The 12364-nt window shown below is 38.2% G+C and overlaps 1 protein-coding gene across 3 annotated transcripts in view; it reads left to right on the top strand.

Moving 5' to 3' along the window:
* The first annotated feature begins 4579 nt into the window (after positions 1 to 4579).
* bcl2b (BCL2 apoptosis regulator b) overlaps positions 4580 to 12364 on the top strand; it is a 215793-nt gene continuing 208008 nt past the window's right edge. The window contains exons 1-2 of one of the 3 annotated variants that reach the window (XM_051700850.1): positions 4580 to 5695; positions 6769 to 6851. In XM_051700850.1, the coding sequence (XP_051556810.1) occupies positions 5219 to 5695; positions 6769 to 6851 (560 nt within the window). In that variant the 5' untranslated portion in view covers positions 4580 to 5218. Of the gene's footprint in view, positions 5696 to 6768; positions 6913 to 12364 lie in introns of all 3 variants that reach the window. The other 2 variants (XM_051700849.1, XM_051700851.1) reach the window with 2 other exon arrangements.

The following is a 12364-nucleotide window of genomic DNA, read 5'->3' as shown; positions in this document are numbered from 1 at the left end:
TTTGGCATGCTTTCCAACTCACTCAGTTGGCCTCTGTTTAAAAGTCTGTCGTAATAGCGTTGGGAGACCACAAGAGGGCAATATACCATTTACTGAAGCCAGTTGCAGTCGCGGTCACGATCACACACACACACAGGACGAGCTGAAGCAGCACAGATGGCAGTTCAAAGTAACGAAGGTTTCTGTACTTTTGTAAGTAACGTTGATGAGTTTGCAGGTTAGTGAAACTAATGTAATTGCACAATGTTTATTATGCAATTTCTTTGTGTGTAGCCATGAATAGGTCTTTCATTCAAGCTGTCAAACCCCAAAAAGACATACTTGTAACTGAAAATACATTGTGTAGGCTCTATGAAACATACTTATACACAATATATCATCCAGTGATGGCTAGAGTAAATAAACGTTGTCTTTTGATAATGATTTGGGTTGAATTTAATGGAAAATTATCTGTGGCACTTCAGAATATTGACGCTGAGCGTTAGTGGTGTGTGCTTACCTTTGTAGAAAATAAATAATTGTTTCTCATTTTAGAACGCGCCATGTTGTCTGCCAGAGGCATCTGGTGTGCGACCTCTTTTAATTTACCCTGCTGCTCACACTTTACCAAAGTTGGGTTGAGATGTCTGAAGAGACAAAGACTATTGTGCAACGAGCAGCCCTATTTATATCTGGAAAAAAAAAGAAAAAAAAAGAAAAATATCCAGATATATATCGATAATCATCTGAAAAATCTTCTGATTATCGATGTGGGAAAAAGGCATCGATCCCAAGCCTAGTCACATTACAATTTGTGTACAAACAAGACTTTGCAATGGCAAACTTATTCTTATTATTACTTATTTTTGCAAACATCAAAATTCAAATCAGTGAAGTGAACAGCAGTAATGCATAGCAATAAACAAATTATTTATAGAAAACATGAGTTACAAACTGTAAATCTGAAAATGCAGGAAAAACACTGATAAACAGTGAAGAAAACAATTGCTGTGCATTGTAGTCTCACCTATTCGTTTTTCTGTGTGTGTGTGTTCTGTATTGTGGATTATTTCTTGATTTTATTTGACAAAAAAAAAAAAAAAATGCTCCGTGTTATTGTCTCACCCATTCATTTTCTATTGCGGGTCAAATTTGACCTAAACAGTAAGAGTGTTGCAGTTTTTGTGTGTGTGTGTGTGTGTTTGTGTGTGAGTGTGTGTGTGTGTATGTGTGTGTTCAGATGGGAAGTGTAGGAAAAGTCACCAACTCTTGTACTACTCCGATGAAGAAAACCAAATGGGTCAAATGGGTCAGAAATGACCCGAACAGTAATGGAGGGTTAATAAACTGACAACAAGTAAGGTCATGTAAATGTCTTAAATGGTTTTCTTTTTTCGGGGGTTTAAGTTATAAACGGTTTTCTTTTACCGGGGTAAGGTCATAAACAGCTTTCTTGTATCGGGGTAATGTCATAAATGATTTAAGCAAATAAGGTAGATTTTACCCCATTTCCCCGATTTCGGGTTGCTTGTAAACACCTGTACTGCCCTTTTTACCACCTTGTACTGTATGTCCGCAAGTGTGGAGTGCAAGTCTGTTCACGCTTTGACATCAAAAGCAGAAAATAACCTGATGATTCCAAATCTCATGTATACTCTGGCTTCTTACATTGTCAACTTTTTTTGAATAAGCTTAGTTTTAACAGTTGTCAGTGTACTGCTATGATATGTAAACATACTCATTGACAAGTGTGCCTGTTTACATGCACACCAATGTGCTGGAAAAATCTGACAAAGCAAGAAAACCGCGTTTACATGAGGTTTAAAATAATTGAGTAATTCTCTGCTTTTGACATCAAACCGTGAAGAGACATGCGCACATCACTTGCATACATGGATAAGCCAGTAAGAATGTTGGTAAAGGTGTTTACATGCAATGCAAAATCAGGGTAATGGGAAAAATGTACCTGAGTCAGTTTATGACCACACACCAAATGAAAGCCATTTAATGCGTTTACATGACCAAACAGGTTGTCGGCTTATTATGCATAATCGGTGTAAGAACATGCATGTGCTTAATGTTTTGATAGCACCGCAGAGCTGCTGTGTTTTAACTTTTTATGGAATCAACCTACAAATGGCTTACTTATAGCTGACTCTGCAATATTACAAATATTTTAACGTAAAAAAAAAAAAAAAAAATAGACACATCAGCTTTAAGACTAAAAATAAACTGGGAAACAAAATAAACTGTATAGTCACATTCCTGAGAGAGGGAGCTTTCATTCGATATATAACTTGCCTATTTAAGTGCTATGTGAAAAACATATATTCATACTCATATTTCTACATCATCATCTCTAGGTGGCGTTCATTTGCAACGCAATGTTTTTAAGGCTTTATTTTGTTATTTTAGGCAACACAAATGCAAAAGTACTGGTATTATATGAAAAGTTCAGATTCGAAGCTTTCAAATGGTATCACATATGAATGACTTATGTATCCGGAGACTTTTATAATTTAAGTGTAAACTTATCACACGCTTCTGGCTCCGCCCATGGACTCGCTGGAGTCCATGGAGTTTAAGGGGATAAAAGCCTGTAATGTGCAATTTGTAAATATCAAGGAATTTTAAAAATTGTGTTTTCCAGGCCTGGAAAAGTCAAGTTAATTAATAACATTTTATGGAAATTTCTGTTGTGAATATAAATATTCTGAGCAACATTTAGCATGTGTTCTATATAGCATTTATCTTTGACTTTTAAATGATTTATCTTTTATTGTAAAACAGGCTGGAGGTAGTAAACAGGATCACCAGGAGTAGGGGACACAGGACATGCCTCTGTCAGCAACATGATTATAAATGGTTGAACACTTAACCGACACAATCGAGGCATCTCTAGAAATTAGCTAACTCCAGAAGCTTATCTTATCCTTGAATAACATAGTCAGGGCTGTTTGAAACCAAGGTAGGCACAAAACTGAATTTTTTTAAAATTCACCTTTGAAACAAATACAATTTTCTGGGTCTAAGGCCTGGACTGCCAGCAGGGGTCATATGCATGATGATGTCATTTTTTTCTGCAATAATTCATAGGCTTTGGCTTGAACTGATTTGCCTTATATTCAAAGCAGTGTGGACTGAGAGTGGTGCTAAAAGATCAAAGGCCTTTTTCTGTTCAAAGAAGTTCTAATTTTAAGGCCAGGCTGAGGTCTGATTTCCATTTCAGCTAAACCAAACCTTGTATTTTCAGAGAGCCAGGTAAATTTAATTTAACTAGATTATTTTGTTAGATGGAAAAAGTGATTGCTCTGAAAGTTAACCAAAAAAATACTTTTCATATTTTCCCTATCGCACATTGAAAAAATTATAATGAAGGGTATGGACCGCTAAAACTATAACCTTGTAAGGAAGATATATGAATTTCCAATGAAATTAACACTCCTTTCATTAAACACGAGTAAACATGAAATTAAAGAGCATTTTGCTATTTGTCAGTCGCTGAATAAAACAAAAGGTACTGTACTTAAAGGGTGATGAAAAACTAACACTATGATACTTAAAGGGATAGTTCACCCAAAAATGAAAGTTCTCTCATCATTTACTCACCATCATGCCATCCAGGATGTGTATGAATTTCTTTATTCTGCTGAACAAAAAGATTTTTAGAAGAATATTTCAGCTCTGTTGGTCTTTTCAATGCAAGTGAATGGTGACCAGAAATTTGAAGCTCCAAAAGCACATAAAGGAAGCATGAAATTAATTCATAAGACTCCAGTGGTTTAATCCATGTCTTCAGAAGTGATATGATGGGTGTGGGTGAAAAAAATATCAATATTTAAGTCCTTTTTTATTACAAATCTCTGAAAGTGAAAGTTAAAGTGGAGATTTATAGTAAAAAATGACTTTAATATTGATCTGTTTCAGACCCACATCTATCATATCACTTCAGAAGATATGGATTTAACCACTGGAGTCGTATGGATTACTTTTTGGAGTCGTATGGATTGCCTTTATGTGATTTTTGGTGGATAAAAGTTCTGTCCACCATTCACTTGCATTATATGGACCTACAGAGCTGAAATATTCTTCTAAAAATTTTCGTTTATGTTCTGCAGAAGAAAGAAAGTCATACACATCTGAGATGGCATGAGGATGAGTAAATGATGAGAATTTTTATTTTTGGGTGAACTACAGCTTTAAGGTGGAAGACAATGAGAACAACATGCACTTATTTTTAATTTTAAGAGAATTGTTGAACAGTTTTTTTTTTTAAATATTTTTTATCATGTAATCCATTAAAAGTAACTGTAATCTGATTATGCACAATTTAAAAGGGAACGTATTCTAATTACAAATGTTTGATTTTCGTAATCTGATTACGAAATCCAGATTACATGTAACCCGTTACAACCCAACACTGACAATATGCTTAAGTAATTAAATGAAAATCTAAAAGTCAAAACTTTAATTACTGGTGCACATGAGAATAAGTGAATCCGATATTATTAACATTATTTGCAGTTCACTGAGCAGGAGGAGCACACGCACGTACATGAGCGTGGATGAGTGACGTAACACCTGAAAGACACGCCTCTCTGCTAGTATGAAGACGGCAGTCTGACCGCATATTATTATGGAGCGACTGCGCACAGCAGACACCTCGAAACACTCAATTTACACTGATATCACTGTACCGCTCGCTCAACTTACATCTAAAGACTGAATGCGACAGCAGACCGCATCGAGAAAGTCTTTATTTACACCAGTCGCTCCGCGAAAGAAGAAACTCGCAAGTGCGCGAGAATATTACAAGCCTCTTCCGTCTCGCGCAGCCCCTGGAAAAATTATGACTTTCTGCACGCAAATCCCACCAAAAACACCAGAGACTTTCTCAACCATGCTCGCACGGTATGCTTATTCCTTCTAACATGGATATACATGCTTAAATCCTCTCATATAGCCTTGGATTTCTCTGCTGGGAACAGAAAGTGGGCGTTTTTCCACATTCAAGCACTGGAGGAGTGCTGCAACTTGTAGTTTCAAGTGCAGTAAGTTGATTTTAAGGAAAGTGTGTCATTTTATCATACATTTATTCATTTTAGAGATTAAGAACATCAGCTGCTGCATATTAAGCCCTTTGGCACTGATGAAGGTGATGATGATGATGATGAAGATGCGCCTGGACTAGTCAGTGCACACACAGACACTGGGGTAATTTAGCGACACAGAGGTCGATATGGCACAGCAGAGTGTGTATGATAACCGCAGTATAGTGGTGAAGTACATCCACCATAAGCTATGGAAGAAGGGATATGTTTGGGAAGCGAATGCCCATGATGACAGTGTCTCCAACGGACTGAGGTCGGGGATGCAGGAGGACATGCGTCACGACCCGTGCAGCGCTCTTCATAAGGTGTTACGGGAGGCCGGGGACGAGCTGGAGCGCTTATATCAGTCGGACTTTGCGGAGATGTCCAAGCAGCTGCATCTCACGTCCCTCACGGCGCACCAGCGCTTCACCGCAGTCATAGACGAGCTGTTCAGGGACGGCGTGAACTGGGGCAGAATTATCGCGTTTTTCGAATTTGGAGGGACCGTTTGTGTAGAATGTGTGAATAAGGAGATGACGGCGCAGGTGGACAACATTGCGGGCTGGATGACAGAGTATCTGAACGGCCCGCTGTACGCCTGGATCCAGGAGAACGGCGGCTGGGTATGTCTTTACGCGGTATATATACCTCTTGCTTGATGACGCAGCGTAACTCGCTCCGCCTCTGTTCATGCGTCATGCGTGCTAAACGTCCAGCGTTCTATGATTGGCCCGTAGCGCTGTTCGTTAATCTCCGCCAGCCAATGAGCGGCGGTGATTTGTCACACCCCTCTCACGCCTCCACTGTCAAAGCCATCAGATGACAGCTGCAGTCTGCAGAGTTCAAGGTGTGGTTCCGCTTTCAGGAACTGCTGTTGATTCATGCAAACAGGAGGATATTTAGTCCTGTCCAACAACCTGTTCTATGGGTTGTGATATTTACTCACCAAATCATGTGTTTAAATTACCCTGGGCTATTCCGGTGCATGTGATATTGTCCAAACATTATTTAACCACGTGCGTTTCCTGTTCTGATATTTACTTGGCATCTCAAGCTGGAACTTCAGGTCAGCAGGGCCCATATTGTCTTTCAAGCTATGTTTAGAATAACATACTGCCCATACTATTTTTGCAGTATATAGTGTGTACTGTATGCACACAGAATGCAAATATTCTGTATGCATCGAATACAAGGTTGACATTCTACATCTGCTAATACTTATAAAGCAGTTAGTTCATCCAACACCTCGTTGCTTTGCAAAGTATAGTCATAGCGAATACGAACGCATTCGATGCATGCGCGCTATGACTGTTTTGTGATACTCTTTTAGTAGAGAAGGATATAGCTGCAGTCAAAAAGGTGCAGTCGCAAACTGCCAGCAAAGATATAGGGAGCCCCTAACCTAACCTAACCCTTAACCGTGAGTGGAAGTGGTGCTCCCCTTTGGAGTTGGCGCAACCCCCTTTTGGTATAACCCTTCTGTAATATAGGACTCGATTTACTGCGGATATAGATACTTGTCTACCTGTTTCCTCCAGCATCTTCACAAGGTCCTTTGCTGTTGTTCTGGGATTGATTTTCACTTTTCGCACCAAACTATGTTCATCTCTAGGAGACAGAATGCGTCTCCTTCCTGAGTGGTATGATGGCTGTGTGGTCCCATGATGTTTATACTTGCGTACTATTGTTTGTACAGATGAACGTGGTACCTTCAGGCGTTTGGAAATTGCTCCCAAGGATGAACCAGACTTGCGGAGGTCCACGATTTTTTTTTCTGAGGTCTTGGCTCATTTCTTTTGATTTTCCCATGATGTCAAGCAAAGAGGCACTGAGTTTGAAGGTAGGCCTTAAAATGCATCCTACACCTCCAATTGACTCAAATTATCCATTTAGCCTATCAGAAGCTAATTGGCTAATTGCCTAAAGGCTTGACATCATTTTCTGGAATTTTCCAAGATGCTTAAAGGCACAGTTAACTTAGTGCATGTAAACTGACCCACTGGAATTGTGATATAGTCAATTAAAAGTGAAACAATCTGTCGTAAACAATTGTTGGAAAAATTACTCGTGTCATGCACAAAGTAGATGTCCTAAACGACTTGCCAAAACTATAGTTTGCTAATATGAAATCTGTGGAGTGGTTAAAAAATTTGTTTTAATGACTTCAGCCTAAGTGTATGTAAACTATTGACTTCAACTTTAAGTTAAAAAACCCCATCATAAAAACCCATAGGAAAATCCAGAGGGAACACATGGTGAATTAGACTTCAGGGTTCACCTACAAATTGACGTCACGGCTGAACATCTCTATACCTATTTGTTTTAGTACAGTCAACAACAGGCACATGCAGCGATGATGCGCACAGAAAATATGAGAAAATATGGGCGCATGCAGACAGTCCGCACAGACAGTGAATATCAGCATACTAAGCGATCAGCTATGTGGGCAACCGAAGTATACTTTGGCCTTTACTTAACATGTAATGGACTATTTCTTCTAGCGGAATGATGGCGGCATGGCACTAAGTGAATATGCATAAAAAAATAACGATTTAATGACAATTTGTGTTAATATATGTAATAACTGTTTAATAAAAGCTTTAAGGCACTCAAGGTCGTTGTCGCTAGATGTCGCTAGTCCCTGTACTGTATGTCGCTAGTGGGCGTCACTACTGCTGTCGCACTAATGTTATTGGTGGACTGCATAACTGGCCATAGCTTTAGAAAATTTGATCACAAATAAGATGTTCTGATGGTAAAACCAAGATATAAATCTAATTTGACAAGGAATCAGTTCTCTTGCCTCTAAAAATGCACATTATTCTGTGGAGAGTGTTTTTATATAAACTACATCAGTGCTCAATGCATCATATCATGAACAAGATTAACGATCTATCAACGTATGAATCAAACTCACTCAGAATGCTGACAATTTCTGACACGTCTTTCTAATTTGATAAGTAATCAGTTTTCTTGCAGCTGAAAATTAATATTTTTGAGGGGAAAGTGCTTTTTTTTAATAAACTGTATCAGTGCTCAATGCATCATATTAACAAGCGAACGATATATCAATGTATGAAACAAACTCACTCAGAATGCCGACAGTTTCTGACACAGTTTGCAACGCATCATTGATTTATTATATTCATTCATGTGGTTACAGAAAAATTATATACTGTAGAACAGTGAAATCCCTCACAACATTATAACTTCTCCTCGGTCTCGCCCGCACTTGACTTCAGTCTCTAACAGGAGACAGATTATGTGAGCTCCACTGCCTTCTCTATTGATAGATGCTCCTGAATGTCACTCCTTGCATAAAGTTAAACTTTTCTCAACTGTGTCACTCGCCACACCCACATCTTTTTGCCAATGGTCTCTGTCGCTCGTGTTGCTGGAAATCGCTCTGCTCTCGTTAAAAAAAGGACTGAGATCGAACTTGTGTCCAAAATTGTGTTTTGTCACAGTATGTACTATATTTGATGACGGCCACACTTCTCGGCTGGTAAAACAGTACATTCTTTAGGTATGCATGCAAGTAGTATGACTAGATTCAGGACATACTTACTCTGGAGACGTGGGTGTTGACCCGTAACTCGAATATATGACGGAATATCAACATCCATGAAAATAATCTACACTGGTTTTGTTAAACAAGCACTATTTAAGCACAAGGAACAACTTTCTTGGTATATAATAGCACTTACAGTTGAAAAAAGCCGTCCGACTCTTGGTTCACCGCCATTTTTTAAAATCCAGCATTTGAACGTGACGTCTCCTCAGCTCTCGAGGGATTATGGGATAGTAAAGTGTCCAGTCCAGCACTTCAGAATCTCGCCGGAAGTTGTAGGTCATCCGGGTATTTCTTGCTTACTGTTTTATGAACACTGAAGATTCGGACATACTACTCCATTGGCATGCTGTTTTTGGCATACTTTATATTAGGGAAGAAGGGATATTTGGACACAGCGATCGTGTCTCTTTGTTGCTGAATGTTGCAGGCAGTGTGAATGGGGCTTAACAACGTTCCTCAGGCATGACTATTTTAAATATAGCTCAGCCTAGACCTTTTATTGCTCAAATATACAACCAGAACACACTGCGCTAGTACTGTTTCCCATAATTGAATGCGTTGGACTTGACCTTCAATTTCCAGTGAGATGAATGAACTGAAAGTAATATCAGCTGCGATTTTTCTTGAATTGTTATTTGTTTTGAATGCCAAAAGTTACAATTTTGTGCAAAATTGGAATAAAAATGCAAAATAACAAGCTTTTGGTAACGAGACCACAATGTAGCATAGTTGGAAATGTTCTCTCTTGCATTCTGTCTCCAAATGTCTGTTCTCCCACTATTGACCATAACTGGATTGAATGTAGTTCTGGCTAGTCTGTTAGAACAAAGGCTTAATGTGGGTGCGCACATTTCAAAGTGTCCAGAGGGTGTTCATCAATAATGCAGATTGACTGCATTTCATCTTTAAGGAAGGAAAGTTTAACATTCCCTTTGAGTCCTGAGAAAATTCTGACACCTCGGCTGACCTGAACATCAGGAAAGAGTAGCCCTCTATTTACTCATTTATTTCCATTCATGGTTTTGAAATTGACCAGAACACACTATAAAAGTAAAACATATGCCTTAGTCACTGTGACACTGAATTTCTGGATGGGTGACTGCTGATTCCATTATTCAACAGCAGAAATACAGCAGAAACTGCAAATAAAGGCAACCCTAATAGATATTAAAGTTACTTTTATGGCATCACTATTATTATTGCTCTTGCTAAGGGTTAGGGATATGAATAAAGTATTGAACTTAAGTGGATTGTTTGTTGGATTTATTGGATTGCACTGTTTGTGCTAAGCTAAATGAAAGAATGAAATCATGTAGTTTGCTGAGGAGAGGTGTGCTATTATTTTAAGCGATCTGACTTACGGTTTTCAATAGAACTGTGAAAAACTCCCATAAGCTTACTTTGAAGGAGAGACCCAAGTAGAAAATGTGAATTACCATTGATACGCCACATGTTGGAGAGATCCTGAATAACTTAACGGACCAGTGGATCCAATTTCTGCCTAAATATCATATTACTTTTGACATTTCCAAAGTGGAAGTGATTACCCAAGTGCATAGGTGACGAGTCCAGTGTCTGTGTCTGGTGAATGTCAAAGGTTTATATGAAATATCCTCTAAATAATGATCGGTCACAAATCAATAATGATTTGTGCTCCGTTAACTTCATTCATAAGAGTGTGAATGCGGGAGAGCAGAAATGCAAGCATGTGTGTAGTAGTTTCATCTTTCTCTGTGCACCAAAGTTAAAGTTTGGTGAACTCTCGACATCTCAAACTGACTTTCATTGAATGTTATTTTTTTAAATATAAAATAAATTAAATGAATGGTCAAATATTTACCACATATGATGTTTGGTAAGTAAAATAATTTTTATTTTAGACAGACAGGATAATAAAGTAGCTGGAGTAGCTCTGTCTGTCCACTGTCGGCACTGTAACTCCAACCTGCGCATTTGAATAGAAGTTTGATTATCAAAGAGTACAAACTTCACAGCTACCTTGCAGTATTGTGGGAAAGTGTCTGAGATAATATAATGTAATATTTTTACATTTATTATCAGTTGTTTTTTAGTGATAGAGCAATATATTGGACTATATTTGGCCTTATTGGGATTATCGAGAAGGAAATAGCTGCAAGGAGAGCTCCAAAAAGGGGCGGGAGCTCCAAACCGCCAGCAAAGATATAGAGAGCCCGTAAATCTAACCCTTTCCCTAACCCCAACCATGTGTTGAAGTGGAGTTGCCACAACCCCGTTTTGGAGTAACCCCGACCCCTTCTATAGTAACCCCACCCTCTTTTGGTCCTGCAGCTATACCTATTTGGGATTATCAGCATCGGCCGATAATGGTGCCCACTTTGCCGATTAACAGTAGTGGTAGTTCCCCTTGTGTCAGTTCCAAAATCTAAAACATTTTTTATTTTTATAATATAAAAAATATTTTAAATTAGATTAAAAAAGTATATATTTTTATATTGTATTATTATATATTTTCTGTTATATTTTTTGTGAATAAATTTGTAAAATATTGTACTAAATATTATATACAATCAATTTAATTCAATTGCCTTTTATATAACAGCAGTATATCGACCATCAGCCATCGAAAACCCCATATTGGTCGAGCCCTGTTTATAATTTTAATTATTAAAAACAGAAGAGTGTCCAAAGTAATTTTGCACGCTCAAAGCCTATAGTGTGATTGCACGTTAAGTTAGCTTAGCTAGAAGGTAAAATGAAAATTGTTCAACTAAATTGGCACAGTCAAAATCAGTCAAAAAGTGTTTACTTTTTATTTGTATAACTATACAAGGTTTCTATGACAAGCTAAGGTGAATATGAAATATTTTACATTATCATACACTGTAACCATGTTCTTCTGTAATTAATATAAGGAGAGCTACTGGAATCACAATGTCTGAGATCACTATTGTGGTTTTCTATAAAAAGAATTAAGTATACTAGATCACTGTGATGTAGGCAACTAGATACTATAAAACCCGCCAGGGTTTATATTTTCCGCCCTGCTCTATAAACAGTGACGGAGGTGGCAGGCTCATTAACCTTAATGGTGACATTTGGACAGGCGAGAGTAGTGTGTGTGCTCACAATTCAGCCTACCTTATGTTTCCTGTTTAACACAAGACTTAAAAATAGGTGTAATTTGTGGACTTGCTATTGTTGAGTCTGCTGTTTTCCCCGTACGCTTTACATTTTAATCTAAGGATACACTAGTCCAGCTTCATCACAAGACTGTTTGTTTGTTTACCCTCCTGTCTGGTTCTGAACAACAACCTACTGTTTCTTTTGGTCTGTAATTCACCATGTTCTCATAGACGGTATAAGCCTAGACTCAGGTAATAACACACTGAGTCCTATTCTATATACTGTATTTTTCAGGATTTTTAATTATACATTAGCCAGTGTGTTTCAATCATCCTATACAGAATTATTGCTCAGGTCCAGACCCAGACAAAATATGCAGACTATTTTCACATTTTCTGCAACGATTCTTGGGGAAAATCTGCAGAATTCTGCAGAGAACATTTAAAGACCCCTGCTATCTGGCACACTCTCACAGGACTGTACAGCATCACTACTGTGATCCAGTCACCTGAATCATCTCTTTAACATGTCCTAAGTGTGCTTTACTGCAACTGGGGTTATAACGCTCTTCTCCATCATTTGATCATTATTTGTTGAATTACTGCTGCCATGA

This window comes from Myxocyprinus asiaticus, chromosome 6, assembly GCF_019703515.2.
Source record: "Myxocyprinus asiaticus isolate MX2 ecotype Aquarium Trade chromosome 6, UBuf_Myxa_2, whole genome shotgun sequence".
NCBI classification, from domain to species: Eukaryota; Metazoa; Chordata; class Actinopteri; order Cypriniformes; family Catostomidae; genus Myxocyprinus; species Myxocyprinus asiaticus.
Note: the sequence above shows the minus strand (reverse complement) of the source record. Positions and strands in the feature narration are given on the sequence as shown.